The sequence below is a fragment of the Zootoca vivipara genome, chromosome 3 (assembly GCF_963506605.1).
Source record: "Zootoca vivipara chromosome 3, rZooViv1.1, whole genome shotgun sequence".
Taxonomy (NCBI): Eukaryota; Metazoa; Chordata; class Lepidosauria; order Squamata; family Lacertidae; genus Zootoca; species Zootoca vivipara.
This window is the reverse complement of record NC_083278.1, coordinates 34633347-34657808: the sequence shown is the minus strand read 5'-3', so window position 1 is coordinate 34657808 and position 24462 is coordinate 34633347. Positions and strand designations below refer to the sequence as shown.

Here is a 24462-nt window from a genome sequence, read left to right as displayed (position 1 = left end):
GCACACTCTTTTGCGTTCCTTCTCCCGCCATTTTTTAAAAAGCAAGCCCCAGCATGGGGAAAGGAGGCTTGGCTGACGGGAATAGCAGAGGGAAGCAAAGCTTCTGGTATTGTATACTGGACAGAAAAAAACCACTGAGTGGAACCCTCTTTAAATGGCATAGCTGCTAAAAGTGTGATACTGGGTATCTTTGAAATAAGAACCCAAACAACCATGGAAAAATATGAACTCAAACTTCAAGATTTACATATTTTGTTCTCACACTTAAACCCCCCCTCCCGTTAGTGCAAAGATGGTCGGCCTCTACCAACTCGGGATAGGCGGACATTGCAACAGCTTGAGGACAAGCTAAGAGGCCTTCGAAGGAGAGGGAGGCGTCTGGAATATATTGAGAAGAGCTGCTGGACAAGATTCTGTGGAGCCATGAGGCCACTAAAAGTAAAGTATAGCATATATGTTTTTTGATGTATACCTGTATTATGTAAAACCATTAACTGGTTAGAGCACAAATTTAAAGTCTTTTTTTTGACAATGCATGCCAGTAATGGGTCGTCCCAGAGCCCAGATCTACCCCAGGTAGATCATTCCTTTTTCTCTCTCCCCTTCTCTTTCCCCCTGCTTTTTCCACTCCTTGCCACCAACATGAGATTTGGACTGAGGGCCCCATGAAAGCTCTAAGGCTATAGGTTGTCCACCCTGGGTTAGTGGCAGAGGGTTACAGGTAGGTGCCACAGTATGAAACAGTGAATTTTTTAAAAGTGTATTTTTTTCTATCTGGCCAAAAATATTTACCACGATGACAAGAAGTGGACAGTTAGTTTCATGCGCTCAAGGTTGTCCCCCCCAAGCTGAACAGCAAAGAAAAAACAGGTAGTAATTGCAATACAGTGATACCTTGCTTTTCGAATGTCTCTGTTGACGAACATTTCGGTTTTCGAATGCCGTAAACCTGGTAGTAAATGCTTCGGTTTTCGAATGCGCATCGGAAGTCGAACATGCCATGAGGCTTCCACATTGAGTTTTCCGTATTGACTTTTCTGTTTTTAGACTCCCATATTGAGTTTTTGGTTTTCGAACGTTTCGGAACGGTCTCCCGGAACAGATTACATTCGAAAACCAAGGTACCACTGTAACAGTTTGCTCACCCTGATAACTCATTTGTGATATGTCTTTCAAAGTCTGATGTATCTGTAGGTAAAGGCGGCCTGCTCACCTTGGGCTCACTTAAAGCAGCTCTTTGCATCTGAGATGTTTTACGCATGTTTTCACACTATCCATTTTCCACACTATCCATCTTTAGAACAAAACACACAAACAAAAATTGATACTTTTACTTTCCCAGGTTGTTGGTAAGCAGGATAAGACTAGAACTCTATAGACCAAAGATTCTGGGGAAGGTTATACCAATTCAAGTTCAAATAAGTCTTTACGAATGACAAAAATGGTCCGTTACGATAGAAAATGGCGCTTTTGTTTCCAAGATGTAAGGGGAAATAGGCAGTGATATTACTTGGATAGACTTCCGTTTTAACTTTAGGTTGGAACAAAGAATCAACCTAGTAAACTCAATAAATAAATATTTGCAATATTTTGTAACATTAACAGTAATGCGTTTTTGTCAAATGTTTGCACAGCATACTGTTTAGAAATCAGTCTGGTCGGGTCTCTTGTGAACCTGCCAATTCATTATATGCACAATATTTCACTATTTCTGCCTTTTTATAGTTAAAAGAATACAGGGAATCCTTGTTTTGTACAGGGGCCACATTCCAAACCCCCACAGTAAACCCATCCCACCCCTTTTCATGATGTCTTTAGGAAATTTGGGGGCTACCTTTGGGTTTGGTGCCGTATGTGTGTGATTACGTGTCATTTGGACACCTAAATCACTTGTTGCCTATATTATGATTCAAAAGTAAAAGCAAGATGTGGAAGATAGAGGAATTTATACTATACAGTGGTACCTTTGGTTAAGAACTTAATTCATTCTGGAGGTCTGTTCTTTTTTTTCTTTTAAAAAAAATATTTTTATTGAACAAATTTTTATACCCTCCCACCCCTCCCTTTCCCACCCTCCAGAGACTTCCCTCAGCTCTCCCCTCTGATTTGTTTACACATATTATTCTCTGCATGTTATAAAGTTGTACATATCATTGCCTTATCTATCCTTTGTTGTTGTTGTTTAGTCGTTTAGTCGTGTCCGACTCTTCGTGACCCCATGGACCATAGCACGCCAGGCACTCCTGTCTTGCACTGCCTCCCACAGTTTGGTCAAACTCATGTTCGTAGCTTCGAGAACACTGTCCAACCATCTTGTCCTCTGTCGTCCCCTTCTCCTAGTGCCCTCCATCTTTCCCAACATCAGGGTCTTTTCCAAGGATTCTTCTCTTCTCATGAGGTGGCCAAAGTATTGGAGCCTCAGCTTATCTATCCTTGTTCTACTAATCAATTGTGGATGTTTATTCAAAACCTGCCAAGGAGTCCAAGTCCTTTTGTTGTCTTTTAAAATAGTTTGTAAAAAGTTCCCATTCTTCCTTAAAGTCGTGGTTATCCTTCTCTTGTAGTTTATATGTTAACTTTGCCAATTCCGCATAGCTCATCAGTCTTTCTTGCCATTGTTCTTTCGTTGGGACTTCCTCATTCTTCCATCCTTGTGCTAACAAGACTCTTGCCGCTGTTTGTTTTCCTTGGCAAGTCTTGTCCTAAGATCCCTAACAAAAATGCTTCTGTTTTTTTTAAACAAATGTCATTTTAAACATTTTTTTCAGTTCATTATACAGTATAAGCACTAGATAATTGTGACATATCAGCTCTTTTTTTAAAAAAAAGTTGATTTTTTTTAAAAAGTTCTGTTGATTTGCTTGGAAATGAGGTTGCCTTGAAATATGCTTAGGACTGTGGCCACTGACAGTTTTGCAGTGCCACAGGGTCACAATCTATTTAGCAACTATATATACTAAGTTGGAAGCAGGAGCAAGATTTATGTTTGAAGTTACTGATAAAATTGGACAAATAGTGGATCAAATTAAGATGGGTAGACAGTTGGAGAAATGTGTGAACAGACTTGTAGGATGAACAAATAAGCAACAAATTGAATTTAGAGTTAGAAAAGCATCAGGGCACGAATGTGGAGAAATGAAGGTATGTAGCAGAAGTAGAAGCAAAAGCCTGAAGACACTAGGGATTTTAAACTTATATAAACAGGATTACACCTGAATACTGCTGAAAGTACTTCTGGTTTTCAATATGCATGCTTTCTATCAGAGATCCTTTCAGCATATCTGGGTTGAATTGCCACCAGAAAAAAATATTCTTTCATCTTAAAAATACCCTCTTCATATCTAAAGAGACAAAAGTTACATGCAAATCAGTCAGAAAATGACCTTGCAGTATCCTGATTGTTTGAAATACTGAAGGTAACTAGAAACTGCATAGTATTTCCAGTTTTATAGGAGTACACACTTGTCATGTGTATAGTCTGGAGGTCAGACCTAATAAATTATTCCCACCATCATCATCATCATCATCATCCTACCGTTCACTCTTAGGTCCTAGGGCAAGTTGCAACAATTAGAGCACAACATTAAAAAGAGTGAATATACATTTCAAATGTCAAAGGCCAGGGTTAAGGGATGCATCTTCAGCATTCCCTAGAGCTCTTCTTTATATAACAGTGTTCTGGATATCTGGATATCTGGATACAGAATGCAATAGTAGCTTCTTACAAGTTAGCATGCACTTTACAGTGGTACCTCTAGTTAAGAACTTAATTTGTTCCGTATGTCCGTTCTTAACCTGAAACTGTTCTTAACCTGAAGCACCACTTTGGCTAATGGGGCCTCCTGCTGCCGCCGTGCCGCTGGAGCACGATTTCTGTTCTCATCCTGAAGCAAAGTTCTTAACCCGAGGTACTATTTCTGGGCTAGCGGAGTTTGTAACCTGAAGCGTTTGTAACCTGAAGTGTTTGTAACCCCAGGTACCACTGTATATCCTTCAAGGACCTTTTTCAGCACAAAAGCTTTTACCACAAACAGATAATACCATATTGGCAATTAGGTAGAATACCGGCTAATTATGTTTGGTTTTGCACCAGAAGTTTAGTTCTGTAGAAAAACCTGGTCTGTTAACTTTCTATGCCATTTCCTTGTCATGTAGAACTTATTATCATAGTCCTCTTAGACATGCCAACTACCAGCCAGATGGGCGGTGTAATAAATAATAGAATTATTATTATTATTACATTTGGTATTTGCTGTTGAAATCATTCAAAAGCCGATCAAATGCAAACTTGAACTTTAATCCACTGTTGTAATGGTAGTTTGGCTTTTTGAGCATTGTGTGCTTACCGTTTCCATGTGACTGTCTCAGTTTGTGGTAGCCATGTGTAGAGAAAGTGCACATAGCAGGGGCTTGTAAATTTTCATGGCACCTGTTAGCCTTTTCTGTTAAATGCCACATCCCCTTTTGTAATGTACTGCAGTAAAATTGTGTATCTGTTTGCATTTAGCTATTGGGAGCCACTTCACTCAAGGCTACCTTCCTGCAGGAAAAATAGAGGGTAGATGATAATTTGGGATACATATAAGTTACATTTGTGTAGGAAAGTAACCTCTGGTTATCGTCGATACTGCCTATGCTGTTTTCCTTTTAAATGCACAATCTGAAATTGAACCAGCACACTGCTTGGAATGCACCATGATCTTAGTTAACCAATAGGTAGCTAGTAAAAGCTAGTAAAAATTGGGAAAATGACATTTATTACTATGCTGCTGTAGTTCACGTAACACAAAATGCACTCGTGCCAGAATATTCCTACAGTAAACAAACACTTTGTCTTGGAGAGTGGCGGTCGTTCTTTAGAGTTACACATATTTGATCTGTGTGATTCCCCCCTCCTCCCCCCTTTTCAAAACAGATACTGTGACTTTTCATTTGTGAACAGTTGAAAATAGCAGTGAACATATGGAGTTCTGCATTTGGTATTTGCAGCTCATTAAGAGCTTCCACTGAAAATGTATCTTTAAAAAAGGTCTTACATTGTGCTCTCAATCTTTAAATGAATATATTTATCTCGTGGCTTCAATTGCTCAGAGAATATTGCTTTGAAAAAAACCCCAAAAATGAGATTGCCAAGTAGCCAGGCATCACTTTTCCGTCTTTATTACGGTACATGCCATTATTTTACTGTGTAAGTACTGTATGTAGGTTTGCTTTCTTGTTGCTTTCCCACTCTTTTCTGTGTAGTTTCAGAGAAACACTTCTCTTAAGCAGATCTCCTCAGTGTAAAATTTCTTAAATTCAGTGGCCCGGATATACAGAAGGGATATTTTAGCTACACTGCATCATTTTGATGTTTGCTTAATGTTTGTCACTTTCACACACTTGTAGTGGTGGGGATAATTTTCTAAAATCTTCTTGCTCATTCTGCATGGTGCTGTGTGGTCTCCCATTGTGGAGACCCTAGAGCACCTTAGCAAGTTCTTGACCGCTGCTTGCGCAAGGGGTACGTGTGTGCTGTGATGTGCTACAATTTAATGATATGCATGTAAGAAATTGTATTGGGGATGCTTTCCTCATTGCAGTGGGTTTTTTTTAAAGTATTCATCATTTTATAACATCTATTTTTAAATAAAAAAATTTTGATTGCCCTCTCTGACGGTACTTGAAAATGAACCCATGCAGTACAACCCGTAGGTGCCATTGAGAAAACGAGATTCAGTGACAGCTTAGAATTTACAAAGCATGAACAACTTAGGTCCAAGGTACCTTAGAGACCACCCAAACCCTTATATCCCAGCTCCAGATCGTCTGCAGCAGTGTTGTTGCTTGTTCCCCAAGTTGGTGGTGCTCATTTGACATGAACATGAAATAGAGGATTTAGTGTCCCCATTCCAGCTCTGTAGAATGCTCTGTCAGTAGAAATTTGTCAGGCTCCTTCAGTTTCACCCTTTCAACTCCTGCTGAAAACTATTCTGTTCCGCCAGGCATATGCAGGCAATTAAGAATACACCTTCCCATAATAGTTGTGTCAGATTTTAATTTTTGAATGTGTTTTTATTATATGTGTACATAACTGTATAAAAATATACTTATTTTTATTAAATAAATAATTTGTCTTTTAGATTGTCTGGGGAATATTTTTTATCCTTGTGGCCCTGCTGTTTGTTATTTCTCTCTTCTTGTCCAAGTAAGTTTACAGTGTTCTTTCTATATTTAAAAACGAGGCTGCGTGAAATTATATTACTTGCAAAGTGGAATTCACGCAAACCTTTCATGTGAATATGTTTCCGGTTTACCACCCCAAAATTGAGAGTGGGTATGAATCCAGTGGTTTAAATCCAGAGGTGAACACAGTTTATTAAGTCTTACATTTTCCCATATTGCAATGTGTTTCGCTCAAAGCAAGCACTTGCTTCATTGCATCGTTTAGCTCTTGATGAGCATCATATACATTGAAGTAAGATATTGTGCCAAACTTGCTCAAACTGATCTTGAAAAACTAAGAAAAGAAAAAAATGGAAAGAATGCCTGTATACACTCTTAACTGAACAAAGATTTATAGGGAACCATTCCTGATTTGCTTGCAATATGGAGATATTCAAGTAGTGAATATGTATAGGTGGGCAGCTGTTACCTATGAAAAGGTGACCTAGAATTTGCAGCAAATTCAGTTTTTAAAACAGATGTCAGTGGCATAATGTGCATAATTCTGCCTTGTCAAAAACATATGGGCTGCTAGTAGAAGTGTGTGGGCTGGAATGGTTAATATGCTGCGACTAGATTTGAGCCTATGAAGAGAAGTCAGGGGGGCTATGAAATGGGAAAAAATATTGTCTAAACCAGGCACCCCCAAACTTCGGCCCTCCAGATGTTTTGGACTACAATTCCCATCTTCCCCGACCACTGGTCCTGTTAGCTAGGGATCATGGGAGTTGTAGGCCAAAACATCTGGAGGGCCGCAGTTTGGGGATGCCTGGTCTAAACTCACTCCTAGTTTATGGGTTCCTCAAAAGATATTTCCCCTGTGATTCTCCACACTAATAAGGAATTGAGGTCTTGGGGCGGTGGTTGAAATAATGGAAAGGGTCCTGGCAAAGTGGCCAGAATTATTTTCAAAGTAATGTTTGTCCGTGGAGGCAGCCTTCATTTACCGTATGTGCACATTAGCTAGAACTTCTTTATTTTGAATCTTTACCCCGATACAACTCAAGAGATGAAACAGGATTATTTCAAGTTGGTCTAGTAATATGAGTAAGTGTTGCAGAATGAATTATGACACTAAAGTTAGGACAAAGTACAGGCAGCTCCCAGGTGGCATGCGTTTGGCATGCCCTCGACCACTAGCACGCACACCGTTTGCAGTCCCAGAACTAGGCATAGCTGCCAAGTTTTCCCTTTTCTCACGAGGAAGCCTATTCAGCATAAGGGAATTTCCCTTAAAAAAAGGGAGAACTTGGCAGCTATGGAAGTAGGTGGGGTGGGAACAAGGGCAGAACAGGGTGGGCTGGGCTTACACATAGTCCACTGACTTGTGTGGTGCCTCAGAGCAAAAACCCCATGCAAACAAGGAGTTTCCTGTACTCTGTATGTAGAGCTGGTGTTTTCAAAAACCAAGAAATAATCTCTCTTTTTGAAATTTCTACAGCTTGGATAAAGCACTGCACTCAGCTGGCATTGACACTGGATTTATAATACTGGGAACAAATTTGACTAATCCATTGAATATGCTGTTACCCGTTCTACAAACTGTGAGTAAAAGATAATGGAAGCTTGTAATGCAATAGTAAATCTTCAGTGAATTCTCCAGTGAAACAAGGTATTGTTTAAACAAAGGCAACTATGTTCCTTCAGGCCATGGTTAATTTTGGCATTACATGTGAATTGGACCTTTGGGGTTTTGGTATGGGTATATTACTGGAATTGCCATTGGGCACATTTTGAATTTTGAGAGACTGCTGTGGATGCCAGTGAAAAAATGGCTGCCACAGAGAGTCATAACTCAAAATTTGAGGCGGCTACCCCCACCAGCAGCAGTGAACATTCCTCTGTACCATAATGATGTTCATTTCACATAAATTACTTTGAAGGCGCCTGCACATTTACTTCATAACTTTGCTCCCAGGATGATGACTTTTTTTGGGGGGGGGGGGTATAATGAAAGCACAGTGTCTCAGGTACCAGTGAAAGCCTTTACCCCGGGTGTATTAGATGTAACCTTGGGGCAAAATTCATTTAACCCTGGTATGCCCCCTCTCCTCCTCAGATCTGTCATTTTATTATGGCAGGAATTGTGTTTTAAACTGGAAGTGTTTCATGAAATTTTCTAAAACAATTTATTTATTTTTTGTCTTCTAGGTCTTCCCCCTTGATTATATCCTCATCACTACTATCATCATGTACTTTATATTCACCTCAATGGCAGGAATTCGAAACATGGGAATATGGTTCTTCTGGATAAGGGTAAATATATAGAGGTTTATTTATTACAGTTGTATCCTCCCACCAGAGGTCAAAGAGAACAACAATTACCAGACCTTTAGAAGGCATCTCAAGGCAGCCCTGTTTAGGGAAGCTTTTAATGTGTGATTTCTGTATTCTAATGTTTTGGTTGGAAGCCGCCCAGAGTGGCTGGGGGAACCCGGCCAGATGGGCGGGGTATAAATAATAAATTATTATTATTATTATTATTATTATTATTATTATTTATTATCCTACCCTTCTTTCAATAAACTCAGTATTTTTTGCAGAAGTACTACCACTTGAATAACGATTGTGTGTATATACATACACAATAGAGTTATTATACGGAGAATGTACAGAACTCCAGGCAATGCCCATTTTGTACATGTTCTAAAACGGAAGAATATGTATGCATGCATTGCCGGAATCTGGAAGTGGTTGGGAAAGGGGCACGGTAGGCTTACACATGCTCCACTGGCACGCGGGGGCAGGGGGAATGCAACCCCTACACAAATTGGGGTTCCCTGTATGTATAATGTTTAAACACTATACAGTACAGTGTTTAAAACCAAATCTTCCAAATGCATCTCATCTTTCCCTCCATGCCTCCATAACCCCCCCCCCCCCCCACCAATTAGATCTGGGAGAGTGAGAGAAACCCCAGAACACACATTTAGGGGATGACCAGGGAAAAGGGAGGGAGAGAAGGCCCCATTGTGCGCAGAACTACTTCATTGGATATTGCTCATTATATGCTTCCTTGTTGTGGATCTAATACCGAAAATTATATTTTAACAGTTGATTGCCTTATTATGCTGTTCATATTCTTGAGTGCTTCAGCCCAAACTCTCACTACCTGCAGGCACTTCAGCGTGTTTAATTCTATTAAACATAAACTTCATCTTAAACAAGGCATTTTTTTAAAAAAGAGAGGCTTGCTATAAAAGGAACTTTTAAAATCTAGTAATATAATTTGGAAATGATTTGCTCTGTGCAAAAATAAAAGATAAAATAAGTGTCTATATATAGATTGCTCTATCGTAGGCTTCCTGTTCCAGCATAGCAGTCACCAGCTCATATTCCTTCAGGGCCTCTCTGATTTTGATGCCCTAGCCTCATTTCCTCCCAGAGAGCTATTAGCACCATGCTGTTTCATTTTGATTGAAGCTCTGTGCCCACCTTAAGTCTGCAGAACTCTGTGCTATTCTAATTCTGCTGGTGAAATGGACTAATGGCGGACTTTTGTTATATTGCAAATCTCTTAATTCATACTTCAAGGCTGCAATCATACACTGACTTACCTGGGAGTAAGTGCCGTCAAAATGAATGTGGCTTATTTCTGAGTATACATCTATAGAATTGCACTGCGAGACCCCTTTCTACCACAACACTCCATTGTTGGGAAAGGATTGTGGTGTCCATTGCTAAGGCATGCTAGTGGGTTTGGCCAATGACATGTAAAAATTGTGTTTGCTCTTACAGTCCTACCACCCTTGTTCACACAGTTCTCTTGCTCCTGCAGATGACTTCCATCAGTTTTCCCTTCCTGCACTTTTGTCTTGAACTCCCTCCAAAAACACCTGTATGGAATTGCCCCTCTTCCCTACCCACTTTCAATTATCTCTTGTAAAAATAAATAAAAGTGAGAAGTATTTGATGTAACTAGCCCCTTGATAGATTCCCCATCCATAATAACTTGAACTACAGGTACTAGCATTTGCTTTCATTCCTCCCTTGCTATAGTTTTCTCTTTATTCTTTCCCCTTTCTCTCTGCTTGGCTGTTTTTAGATCGTAAACAGCAGTTGTTTAAACAGTTTGACATTTCTTAATCCCCTCCACCCACTACAGTGTCAGCTGTATTATTATTATTACTAGTGGAATTCAGCCCGTTTAAAAACGGGCGCTAGAACGCTGCTTTGTGCAGCGCCGGCATGGGACGGGGCTTCGGAGACCTCCGAAGCCCCGTCTCATGCGGGAGGTGCGCAGCGAGGCGGCGGGGGGGGAGAAGCACTTCTCCCGCCCCCCCCCCCCGCCGCGCACCTCCCGCATGAGACGGGGCTTCGGAGACCTTATCCGAAACTCCGTCCCATGCCGGCGCTGCGTGCCGAGGCGGCGGGGGGGAGGAGCGCTTCCCCCCGCCGCCGCCTCGCCGCGCACCTCCTGCATAAGACGGGGCTTCGGAGGTCTCCGAAGCCCCGTCCCATGCCGGCGCTGCGTGCCGAGGCGGCGGGGGGGAGGAGCGCTTCTCCCCCCCGCCGCCTCGCCGCACACCTCCTGCATGAGACGGGGCTTCGGAGGTCTCCGAAGCCCCGTCCCGTGTCGGCGCTGCGTGCCGAGGCGGCGGGGGGGGGAGTGCTTCTCCCCCCCCCCGCCGCCTCGCCGCGCACCTCCCGCATGAGACGGGGCTTCGGAGAAGGTCTCCGAAGCCCCGTCCCATGTCGGCGCTGCGTGCCGAGGCGGGGGGGAGGAGCGCTTCTCTCCCCCCCCCGCCGCCTCGCCGCGCACCTCCCGCATGAGACGGGGCTTCGGAGAAGGTCTCCGAAGCCCCGTCCCATGTCGGCGCTGCGTGCCGAGGCGGGGGGGAGGAGCGCTTCTCTCCCCCCCCCGCCGCCTCGCCGCGCACCTCCCGCATGAGACGGGGCTTCGGAGAAGGTCTCCAAAGCCCCGTCCCATGTCGGCGCTGCGTGGTGAGGCGGCAGGGGGGAGGAGGAGCACTTCTCCCCCGCCGCCTCGCCGCGCACCTCCCGCATCTTTATTATTGTTGTTATTTTCTTCTTATGGTACAGCATTTGCTTTACATGTTAAGGATCCCAAATTCCATTTGTGGCATCTTCAATTTTTTAAAAATGAAAAAAATAGGTAATGGAAGATGGAAAGGCCTTTGTTCCTCGAGTCCCTGGAAAGCCATTGCCCGTCAGAGTAGGCTAAAGTAGGCTAGATGGACCAATATCCTTAACACAGTGTAAAGGCAGCTTCCTCTGTTCTCCTATTCCACGACATAAAAAAGTAGGAATGATAATGATTACTACAAGCTGAATGTGAAGCACCAAGAAAATTAGTACTTCAGTAATAGAAATCCTGTTCTTAAAAAGTTTTGTAAGCTCCTTAAGTCTCAGAAAGGTGTCAAAGAAATATTTTAAAATAAAAGACCAGGTCTGCCCAAGGCATAATGTTGGCGGAATTCATATTAATGTTTTTGTTCTTAGCTGTACAAGATCAGACGGGGGAGGACAAGGCCACAGGCACTTCTCTTTCTCTGCATGATACTGCTGTTGATTGTTCTTCATACCAGCTACATGATATACAGCTTGGCCCCTCAGTATGTTATGTATGGAAGCCAAAAGTACCAATCTCTGGTAAGATCCATTGTGTGTTGGGGGAAATGAGGTAGATTTTGAAGTGGGAACAATACAGTGTTTAGTACGTCTGTGAGCTCCCGTTGTTTGGTCCCAGCTCCTGCCAACCTAGCAGTTTGAAAGCACGCCAGTGCAAGTAGGTAAATAGGTACCGCTCTGGTAGGAAGGTAAACGGTGTTTCCGTGTACTGCTCTGGTTTTGCCCGAAGCGGTTTAGTCATGCTGGCTACATGACCCGGAAGCTGTCTGTGGACAAATGCCGGCTCCCTCGGCCTATAGAGCGAGATGAGTCTTCCCCAGTCTTCATTGACTTGACCTAACGGTCAAGGGTACATTTACCTTTTTGTATTCAGTCTATCAAGCCCACATTCCCATCATGTTCACACTTCTATTTCAGTGACGTCTACACTGGCTTGGTCATGTATACAGAATGTAAGAAGGCAGGACCCCCAGGGATCCCTGCACTCTTCCATTGCGTCCCGAGATAGACAGATAACAGCAACAATATTTTCAATAGTTAAAAAATGTGATGCCATAACACAAAGGACACATGCTGGAAGCTTGGGCTGAGTCTGGAACAGATTGAAGGAGCCATGGAACTGCTTCAGCACAGATCAAGCTCTCAGCATCATTCAACTGTCTTCTAGCAGCTTCTAGCAGCACAGTTAATTGAGTTGAGCTGGGGCCATGCTGAAGCTATGCCATGACAACTATGTATTGGACATTGCACTGTAGTAGTGCATATTATTTGCTTGTTTTATTTTACAGTAATTGGTTTCTGTAGTAAAGCAACTCACATTCTGTTCCAATAAATGCTGTGGCCTGAGCCACCATGTATTTATCTCTCTTTCCCAATCTGTTAGTCTCCAGATGGTGTTACACTTCAACTCCCATCATCCCTTACCATTGACCATGATAGTTGTGGCTGATGGGGATCTGTAGACCTAAACATCTGGTGGTCACCAGGTTGGGGAAGTCTGGAATACTACTTTTGCAATAATTTTGCATAGTTTGTTCTTTTTCGCTATGCAACATGTTTTGCTGCTAACCAATTTTGTCTGTTGCAGTTTCACAAGGTTTTGCCTGTGCACTTTCAAGAGTATCTTTGGAATCATAAGGGCTAGAAACTTGCAGTACAGTGGTCCCTCGAATTACGAACTTAATCCGTTCCGAATGCACATTCGTAGGTTGAAAAGTTCGGAAGTCGAAATGCAGTTTCCCATAGGAAAAAAAAATTCAGAAAAATTTGTAAGTCGAAATAACCGCATGTAAAAATTCGTAAGTAAAAAAAAAACGCATTTAAAGCCACCAACGGTTTCCGTTCGGATGTAGAAAAAATTGTAAGTGTGCGGCCATTTGTCCCATTTGTAAGTCGAAACCTACGGATGTCGAGTAATTCGTAAGTCGAGGGACCACTGTTTTTGCTTCAGCAACATAATACGGCTTCAGCAACATAATACGGCATTCTGCTCTTGAATGGAACTGTGGCATTCACACAACTCTCTTTTGCACTGGCCTAAAATATATTAGCATTCCAGGGACAGTAAGAATCCTCATTAGTTAATTAAAGCAGATATTTGTCTTGATTGACAGAGGGCAGTTGATTTTATAAATGTTTGGTTATTTTAAGTTTGCATTTTATATTAATGTTGTCTTTTTGTTGCTTTATGAACAACCTCTTTGGGCAGACATTGCCTGAAACTGTGTGATGATTCTTGTGTTTCTGTCTTAATCAATAAATAGCTTACAGATTGCTTTACAAAACTTTTAATAACATTAACAATTTGAAATTTAGTTGTGGTTCTTCTGATAGTAAATGAAACCCAGAAACCTCATTCACAAGCAAAACTAAGGGAAGAATTTTGTAGCCTGTTGTGCCAAAGCAAAATAAATCATGTATCTGTAGTATTCATATTATAACTGTTCAATGAAACAATCTTCTTTCCACACAGAGTAATATGACAGTGGATGGACACTTGACAAATGTGACAGCGTGGGTGCCTAAAGTTTGTGATGCAGATGCTCCTGCAAGTAAGACAACTTTGGATTCTACTCCAACACATTGTTAAAGTACCTTAAATATACTTCTATCAGAACCACTGAAATTTAACTTAGCAATATTGAATACCTATTTGAAGGTCTTCCACAGACTTTAATGTACCATATTTTTCTGTGTACAAGACAATGTTTCCTCCCCATTTTTTAAGTCAAAAATTGGAGGTTGTCTTATACATGGATTTATACAGTACGTCTTGGGTGAGCTGGCAGCTCTTGAGTCACTGTGTGCCAAGGGGCTGGCTGGAGAGGCGAGGTGGTCCCGAGGTGAGGCGGGAGCTCAGCCATCATGACTTAGTATCTATCCTTTGATAGCCCTGGGCACCATAAAGTTGTCTAAACACCTTTTAATTGTTCTCCTGTATTGGGGATGGTGAACCTTTGACCCTCGAGCTCCAGCCACCATGATCAACCATTTGGGATTGTGAGAGCTGAAGTCTAGTAGTATCTGAAGGACCACAGTTTCATTACTGTTCCATATGCTTGATAATTTTATCTTTAATAATGCTTTCCACTAGTTTGAGACATTACGTTAACTTGCGTGAAATTTCATGCACCCCCCCCCCCTCAAAATGGTGCTACTTTGGTTGCTCTCTAGTCCTCTGGTACTAAGGCTGATCTTGAGGACAAATTGATTTTTGTTGTTGAAAAATCAGCAATTTCATTTTGGAGTTTTTGAGATGTTTTAGGTGGACCTCATTCTTTTTTTCTATATGAGGCATTGCAATGAATTGGTTGCTTTCCTTTCTAAGCTGAAACTTTGACCAGCTAAGTTTCTAAAAGCCATGTTTTTATTCAATTTAGTGAAGAAGTGATGAGAATTATTTCATCTATGCACTGCATTTCTAGTTTATTACTGATTCTACCTGCTGGGCAGCTGCAGTATGCTCTTTTAATCTGGTCCTGCCCCTTGTCACCTTCCAGTTCTGCTCACTTCTGCTCTGAAGTGTATTTTCTACATCTTTAAACATTAGCAGTATAAACCTGAAGACTTAAAAACATGAAATAATGACTGTTTGGCATCTTTATCCTTAGCTAACAATCTGCAAAATTAATTGCCAAAATTAGACACTTAACACTTGGATATTTTTTCAAATGATTTTATTGAATTTGACAGAGCAGCTATCTCAAGTACAGACAGAAAGCAAAAAAAAAAAAAAGTAATCTCCCATCACACAATAAAATCCCCTAACACTTGTATATGTATGACATAGAAGAACTTGTGATTCTACCAAAAATATGTGTTGTCCGTTTCAGAGTCATTCAATAATAAATTGCAAATTGATAGTTTTCTCTCCTTTTTGCTCTCAGACTCTTTTGTTAATCAATGGATGAGAGATGGAAAAAGAAACATTTAGGCTTGGCCTCCTGATGTTTTGGGCAGTTATAAGTTAAAGAAGGTCCATTTCTCTGTTTAAAGATTAGTAGACATTGATCCACAGTATAGTATCTGAGAACTGCAGCTAACAAATCCTGTTCTCCTTTATACCTTAATACACTCCACATTATGGAATCTTCATACATTAACTGTTTCTGCATTTAGGAAAGCATTTATCTTTGCTCATTTTAATGTGCTGCCTTCTGTACTGTTAAGTTGGCAATTCAACATGATCCTGGTTAATGAAGAGTTTTGTTTTTGTGGAGCTGGAGCAATAGATTATGTTGATCATATTCCTCTGCACTGTAACCTATGTAGTATAGTTTATGAAGATCTCTTCCAGGAAAATCTCCCAAAGAGCCTGTATTGTTCTGCTTAAGTAGGATGCTTACCTTTGTACTGATAGGGTTGCAAAAACTTTTCTCACTTCAATGTCGATCAGGAGAAATTTACTGCTAGCTTCTTTTTCAGAGAGAGAAGTATATTTATATGCATCTGTTTTTACATGCTGTGTTTTTAATTTGTGTACTTAATTTTATTGGTGTGTGTGGCCATAATAAACAATTCAGGGTGTGAGTTGTATTGCATAATGCCTGGCAAATGTTATTGCCACTCTAGAGAAGTAACAAAGACATTGTAAGTGTATAACTAAGGTACTGAACGAGTGTCATGTTTCATTATGATATTTCATGAAGGTCAAACAGGTCCAGAATATCTACTATAATTTGTTTAGTCAGATTACTGTAGAGAGCCATCTGTAGGTCTGTTCGTTACTCTTTAATTCAGGTGAGCAGCTGGAGGGGTTGCAGATGGTGCTAAAAATGTGCTGTCCTGATCTACTAATTAAATGTTTTATTTCCTTTTCTCACATTGGCCATGGTGGCTGACACAGAAGGAAACCTTTTTCACAGACCAGTTAGATCTCTGCCTATATTTTGGTTTTGTCTTTTCTATATTTCTTTTTTTATTTGTAAAATCACTTGTATTTCACCTTTCAACTCTCAAAATGGCTCTCAGTTTGACTTGCAAACCAAATAATACAATACAAAATATGATACGATACGCACAATACAATACAAAATACAATACGATATGAAAGAAATGGGGATCATTACAAAATAGAGCAAAACCAAACCTATTTTGCAGGCAAGAATCTAATGCCGCTCAAAGGCCTGGAAGAACAAAAAGGTTTAATTGCTCACCTAAATCTCTCATACACACACACACACACACACACACCAACCAACTGAACATCCCTTGGGCTGGAATTCCACAACCAGGGTGCTGCAACCAAGAAGGCCTGGTCAGTTTACTATGTTAGTCATCCCTCAAAAATTCTGTAGTGAGAATGTTTGGGTCTTATTTTTATGCTCACATGTGATGAAATAGTTGTGAGATGTTTATGAAAGGACCACTATGCCAGAAAACTTTGTTTGATGAGGCATCGGTTACCATAAAGATACTAAAAGTATCCTGGGAAATGGAGTAAAAAGGTCTTGGGGGGGTAGCTGGATTAGGAACCCAGCACGTTCATTGACCACACACACACACAAAATTGGAGATCTCCATCTTCACTTGGGGGTGGTGAATGACAGTATAAGGCTGGCTGACACAACTGCCGACTGTAAGATGTTTAAAATTTACTCTGTTACGGAAATTTGCAATTCAGGAGAACTTGATTCTTCCTAATCTAAATGGGCACTTGTTCTAAGTAGCATTGCCAAGAATAGGAGTTAGTGAACTGCTTGGGGATACCCAATCTGTTCTCTAGAACTAATTGCAGCGTTGAATTAGATCTAATTGGGAAAATGTCCACTTTGTAGTGATTGCTACACTAAATCACTCTTCTGCCTAATACTGCTTGTTACATAGAAATCATTGGAAAGCTTGGAATGTTTTGAATAACATACTATATGTGAATGGTATTAGTCTTGCAGTCTAAGATCTGTGTTGGAGAAATACCAATCTTTCTTACATTAAGCCTTCTGTTAAGAGCCTCACTTTTCTGTGTGTGTTTTAGTATGTGAAAAGTAAGTAACAGCTTATCTAGAACAGTCTTTTTCAGCATGTATTAATGAAATTATGCAGTGCCATATCTTTTTGACTTAGCTTCTCTCCAATAACTCCCTGCATTTCAGGACAGTTTTGCAAGTGACTCCTAAATGTTGTTTTGAATGTTGCCTACCTGGTATTCTACATCTGATTTTAAAATATGCTTCTGAAAGAAGAGGCACTAACAACATTCAGGCATGGTTCATACCAATCTAAAGCATTCAGTATTCCTTGCAAAAGCCTCCTGAACAGATTTCTTTCTTTTCTGGATTCGCCTTCTTTCACTGTGACTTCAAAGCCAGGTGTGTCAAACGGTCATTCCTACATATTTGCTCCTGTAATTCAAAGTCATCAAGTCTCCAGAGAAACTTTTTTCTGGCAAACACCTCCCCACCTTCCTCTCTAGATATTGCTGGGATTCCTGGCTCGGTAGACATAGGGTTTTGCTCCCCACTGTGTCAGCATAGTCTGAGAAGCACATTTATACTTTGACCTAGTTTCACAGAATCTTCTTCAACAGCAGCTCAGGTTGTCTTATTATAAGTCCTCTTCTTGTTCAGGTCTACTAAATAGTACTTTGCAAAATATGCTAGTAGTAAATTCTCAAGTTAATTTTTTCTTGTTTTTGCCTAGTTTGCATCTCAACATTGCAGAAGTTTTCCTTAAACTCACCACAACGTATTTACTACTAGGATATTTTGCAAAGAACTATTTAGTTCTCAAGTTATTATTTTATTTTTGACAAATCCTGCTCTCTTACTTTCCCCTCCATCTGCACCCATTATGACCCTGAACAGCTTTGGAAACCAATTTGGGTGCAGATTACCGGTAGTTTAATACAACCCAAGTTAGAGTAATGCTGAAGGATGGTTAACGTAGAAGACAGGTAGCCAATGTGATGCCTTCCAGATATTCTTTAGGCTCCATCAGCTCCAGCCAGCAGAGATGGAGGAAGCTGTAGCTTAACAATAACTTGGGTTCTGAAATCATGTTGGTGTGTTAAAAATGGGAGTCCCCACGAGTTCATTTATAGCACAGTTTGTTATTTTTCTTCCCATATAATGGCTTAATTGGAAACTAGTGTGTATGTGTAAACAGCCATTGTAAGAAAATATGCATATCTTTAATTTGTAAATGAAGGAAGGAAGCAGAAGAAAGTAGAACACTTGGTAGATGTCACTTGGTTCTGCTGATTGTACCCTTTAATGTAGGAAGATAGTAAAACCAAATATTGCTTGTAAGATGTAGCTGGGCCTTATTGTAATCTCCTAGCAATGTCCAATTGAAAAAATCCAGAACACTTTTCATAGGAAGGGGCGAGTTTTATTCAATTTTCATATTCACTTCAAATACAAGAGTACATATGAGTATTTGAAAAATGTAAATGCATTTTAAGATTTTGATCAAACAAAACTATCTACAGTGGGACCTCGACTTACAAATTTAATCCGTTCCGAATGCACACTCGTAGGTCGAAAACTTCGTAAGTCGAGTTTCCCAAAGGAAAAGCGGTTTCCCATAGGAATGCATTGGAAACGGAAAAATTCGTAAGTCGAGGAAACCGCATCTAAAAATTCGTAAGTCGAGGAAACCGCATCTAGCCGCGAACGGGTTTTCTGTTCGGATGTAAAAAAAATCGTAAGCGCGCGGCCACTTTTTCCGCTCGTAAGTCGAAAACGTCGGATGTCGAGTAGTTCGTAAGTCAAGGTCCCACTGCATATTGGTATAAAATGTGAACATTGATATCTTCTTTGAAATAAAAAGATGTCTTGGTACTTAATAAATTTATGTGATGGTGGTACCTTCAATTTTAAAGTAACTGTCTTTTATTCTTAAGAGAACCCATGCATGTTTTAGCAGTTGTGACCTTTTAAAGCAGTGTATTCCCTAAAATTAGGAACAGTTTTTTTGCTACACAATTTAAAGTTTTGTTCTTTCCTTTTCTTTCAGATGAATGCACTGTTACTCGGACTTACCTATTCCTTCACCAATTTTGGTTCTTCAGTGCTGCATATTACTTTGGCAATTGGGCTTTCATTGCAGTAAGTAAACTTATTTGGAGGTCATTATAAATCCAACTGAACCTTTTAACATAATTGCAATTATCATATTATTTGATACACAGCAATGTTACCTGACTCTAAATCTGTTACTCCCTTGAACTGATCACCAATAATGCATTATACTGATTTAAATTCACAGGTTTTCTTAATTGGATTAATTGTGTCGTGCTGCAAAGGGAAAAAATCTGTTATTGAAGGTGAAGTGGATGAAGATGATTCAGAGATAAGTGATGACGAGCCATCCCTCTATTATGGTTGACAGCCCATAAGTTCTGAAGGTTAAAGCATGCAATTTAAAACTGTGAAAATGCCACCATTGGACTTTGCTCTTGGAAAAGTTCACATATTTGCCAATGTGGAAAATGAAATCTTTAAGTGTACTATTGTATTATAGTTAAGCTAATATGTACATATATAGTCACAAAGGAGCTAATTTTATGAAGGAATGATTAAACAGTACTATTATTTTCCCCCCAATATGCACTCTGCGGTCATTATGTTAGTTGACTTTTTGCTGGTCTTGAGTTTTAAATTACTTTATGCCTGATTCAATTTGACAGTGCTGAAAAGTTAACATAATCAAATTGATAAATGCTTCTTACAGGAACGCAAAGTTTAAAGTGTGGTGCTTTTTGATTGTACAATTAATATTTAGAACACACTAAATATTTTACGTATCAGCAGCTGTAATCATCCTTGTCAAATGTTGGGTTATTGCTGATTTCGGTGAGAGGCCAAATAAGAATAAAAACAGGATGAAGTGAGATGGGGAACAGCACCTAGGCTTCCATTTCCCTCCTTTGTCTCCTGCAGAATTATCTAGTAGAATGCAAGTGCCCTGGGAGAGCCTCATCTTATTAAAACATTGGTTTTTCTGTGGCCCAGTTATAAAGAGTGGGATTGTAACAGGGTTAACGAAATCCCACATTCAAATGAATGTGGGATCTCCAGGTTTAGCTCTTACTATGCACAGTGATACAGACAGGTGAGAGAGGATCAATGTTTCTCTCATTCTTGCTATTCATGGCAGGGGTGGGCTGGAGGTAGCAGTATTATCTTGATGAATATATCCAGATGTTTCTCTGTAAAAGTGGAATCTAAGGAGAGGCAAAACTTTATTCTTTCTCCATGGTCTAAACTTAAAAGTATATGAATTTTAAGTTGAAAAATTAAACACCTAAGTTAGTTACTATTATTTGCTATGCCCTAACTTCAATATTTTGAAGTATTTTTTTAATCAATAACTGTTGAAATTTGTATCCATTGCCAATTTGTTCAGTTATACCTAAATGCAATGCATAAACATTTAAAATCATGCAAAGACTTTTTCCTGTATCATTTTGTAAAATAAACTAATCGGGATCTTACTGACATGTATCTTTGCCATATTTTTGTAACTTAAACCTTATTACAAAATAAGTAATCTTTACTGTTCCTTGACTTAGCTGCCATTCATTAAATGATTGCAGTTAAACAAGCCAAACATTTGTGAATTAATTTTCCTGGCTGCAGCACTTTTCTACATCGGCTCAATGAATATTTTGTGAAATATTTAATGCTGATCATTGTTTCAATATTTGACATTAATATGTTTTGGTTTAACTCCAGTTAGTACTTATATTGCCAGTTAATAGAAGTGTTGTTGTTTTCTATTCTCAAAACAGTGGTTTACAAGAAAGCAAAATGCTGAGTTTAGTGTGCTTTTGGAGAAATCACAGCCTCCTTAATTTTCTGTCTTATCACAGTATAGTAAAGCATCTTTTTCTATGCTGCTTTGCTTTCTATAACCGGATTTACCTTCCTTTGGCCACAGCCAACATAGCCAGTGATCAGGGATGATGGGAGCTGGGTTACAGTGACAGTTGGGGGGGCTTCATGTTTTGTCTGTCAATGGGTTTTTAAAGAAGTTCAATTCATAGGCATCTCAAGCATGCAGGGGTCTGTATAAGCTCTTGCATGGAGAATGACCCATTTACTTCAGGAGAAAACCTACTTTTTTGGGTCTTTCTATTGAAAAGAACAGGAGGTATATTGTGCTTCAAAGTCTCCCTGTTTTACACACTTTTGGTATCTCTCTAACGAACTTGCAGGTAATCCAAAAATACCTGTGCTTCTCTCTCCATAACTGACACTCAGTTTCTTAGGTTCTTCTTTCATTTATTGACCTGTATAAAGCTTAATTGACATTTATCTGAGCTATGCTCACAATTCCAAATGGGTACATATTTTTCTCTTTCACTTTGCTGCTACATTCAGTTGGCCACTGGTTTTGTTGCATAGTTACAACTGCAGAATCCACCACCACTTCCTCAATCTCCAATATATCCTTCATATATATTTTTAGAACATGTGAAACAGCCTTTAATTCTTTTTATTGTTTGTTTGCTTGCTTGATTCTAAGGCTTCATCATTTATTGGCTTTCTAATGTTTTTTTTATGTTTCAGCAGCATTGCGCTGAATTTCTTTGTGTGTGTGTGTGTGTGTGTGTGTGTGTGTGTGTTCCTACCCTATATTTCAGTTAATATGTACCATCAAAAGATACTAGTACCTTTCATATGCATTTTTTTCGCATCAAAATTTGATAGGGACAGAGTTAGCCAGAAGACTAAATGAAATGAAATCATTAAAAACAACTTGTAGGGTTTTGTTCAAAGAATAAATTCCAATATTCTAAGTTTCGTTCAAAGAATAAGCTTTGGGAAGTCTTCTGGCTTCATTTAATGTTGCTTGTCATAGAAAATAACTGACCGGGAGCCACTCACCAACTCTGTGAAAGGGTCATATATCTTGTGTGTCTTTTTGAAATAAGGTGATTCCATGAGAGACTCATTTTGTGATGTCTGTTTAAACTTGGTTCCATTATTCTGTACAAACAGTAAGAGTACAGACTTTTTTATTCCTTGGAGTCTCGACAGTATTTTGCAGGTAATGCATAACTGTGACTTGAAGGCGCTGAGAGAATGAAGTGGGAAGGGACGTTCTGTTGCCCAAGCACAAATCCTTGTGCTAACATAACTAGTTTGTTGGATCTCTCCCGCAGCCTTTCATGTCCCTTGTTCCCCACTTTTAAGAGGGAGAGGGAAGAAGAAAAAACAAATACTTGATGTGCCATGAGCAGTCATTGAAAGCAACCCACTCTTTAGCTTGGAATTAGTGGCTATGCTAGTCTCAAGCCACTTTTTGCAAATGCCTCCATGGGTGTGACAATTAGGGTTCCTTGTGACTGGACCAAACACTCCTTGGGGGTGGGGCGGGGAGTAACCTACATGGCTCATAGCAGGATATTTGCAGAATAATCAAGCAATGCCCGCTCCTATGTTGCTTGTGTACTCTATACATATTTCATTAGCACTGGCCAGGTGCACAGAAGCTTTTAAATTTTCTCTGAATGGCGTGGGAGTAGTCATGGAAGGTACATGTAAAGGAATGTTGCAAGGCGCATGTAAATGAATCTCAGAAACTGCCTGGTGCAATATTAATGTGCATGAACTCTGCTGTTGAAAAGTAAGGAAATGTAGCTTTTCCAGACGACTAGAGTAGAACAAACTTTGCCTCCTTATTTTAAAATGCATAACCTTATTATTCTTGCCTGAGTGGCTTTTGAGATCACAGTGCGGGAAATAATGAAACACAAACAAGTACGTTGGCTTTTAGTATTAAGAAGCAGCCATTAGTACAATAACAAGTCAGGCTTCTCTAAAAGGCTTGGCAAGAGGATTAAAACAAGTAACAGTTGTATTATTTTTGACTGGCGTAGCTGCTGTCTTTACAGGAAAAAGGAACAAAGCCATATTGGGTATAATGATGACGGGGGTATAATGACTGATGAATGACAAGCACAACAAAAATAAATTAAAACATGGAAAAAAATAACACTCAGGGGAAGACCCCCTCCTATCCGTTATAGTGACACAAAATCATTAATGGGAATCATCTAATGTAGCGCAAGCATTTTCTAGAAACTGAGTGAGGACTTCAGCTAAAAAGAGATGTGATTTTTTTTTTTAAAAAAAAAACCCCACTAGGATGAATTCTTGGTACCTTCTCTGGGGAAAAAATCAAATGAATGGGGCTGTAGTTGATGTAGTAAAGCGTATGGTGAAATAGGAATACACTGGTTTATATCTAGAATTGTGCTCAGCAAATGGAACATTCTTGGGTCTCTGCTCCCCTATGGCCCTAAAATTTTGTTCTAAGCGATTGGGGGCCCTTTGCCAAAGGAATATGGAACATGGCGTGGGGTGGGGGCTACTACAGTAAGGAAGAGAAATCAGCAAAACCCTTCCATCCTCCTCTGCTTCCAAGTCCCGTGGAAGGAGGTTTTGATCCAACTCGCTCAGTAGTGGCTGCTGCTTGGGCAGGGCTACAGAGTCACCCTGTCCACCTTGGTATTGCTACAGATTACTCAAATGGCATTGGAAAAGGGTGGCATTGAGGGGTGTAGCCTTACTCTTTGAACTTTATACTTGGAAGGTATGGTCAAGGAGGCGGTTTTGGTTGTTCAGGGTTTACTCTCCTGTGTCTTGTGAGCGTTTTCAAAGATGCAGAGAGTCCCAGCCTTTTTAAAGCAGGAGAGGAATGGGAAGTCAATGCAGGCACCAGAGTGTTAACGCAACCGGATCTTGGCAACCTATACTTAATGTAATGTGTGCTGCCATGTTCTGTAGCTCCTGAAGCTTCTGAGCCATCACTAAAGGTAGTCCCAGAAGACCCCAGTGGGTAGTCTAGGCTCAAGGCAAGGAAGGCATTCATCGGGCTCTCCCCGGAACTTGTTTAGAAGGTTTGCAGTCTTCCTCCAAAACACAGGAGTTGGTAAAAGAGAGTGGGGTCCATGCCAGTCCTGTAGCCTGGAACTCCAAGCACAGCTGCATAGCCAAGGCTATTTACAACTACAATTCTGAGATAATGGAAAAGGCTTGAACACCTTGTATTCCAGTCTATTCTCTCATGATAGATCGGGTCTGGGTTCAGTATCAGTTGCATCTAGTCTCATCATGGCCAGACACTGAGCAGCAAGGTTACACAGTACAGTACCTGAATTAGATGGCAGCGAGGAAGTCATGCCAAATTTATTGTCAGATCTTGCCTACTGATGAC

The 24462-nt window shown here is 40.2% G+C and overlaps 1 protein-coding gene across 1 annotated transcript in view; it reads left to right on the top strand.

Moving 5' to 3' along the window:
- The window catches only part of LMBRD1 (LMBR1 domain containing 1), a 51509-nt gene extending 28143 nt beyond the window's left edge, over positions 1–23366 (top strand). Inside the window, exons 9-16 of the mRNA XM_035109685.2 lie at positions 286–438; positions 6123–6187; positions 7646–7748; positions 8356–8460; positions 11668–11817; positions 13769–13847; positions 19252–19343; positions 19504–23366. Of these exons, the coding sequence (XP_034965576.1) occupies positions 286–438; positions 6123–6187; positions 7646–7748; positions 8356–8460; positions 11668–11817; positions 13769–13847; positions 19252–19343; positions 19504–19623 (867 nt within the window). The 3' untranslated portion in view covers positions 19624–23366. The remainder of the gene's footprint in view (positions 1–285; positions 439–6122; positions 6188–7645; positions 7749–8355; positions 8461–11667; positions 11818–13768; positions 13848–19251; positions 19344–19503) is intronic.
- Positions 23367–24462: the final 1096 nt, after the last annotated feature.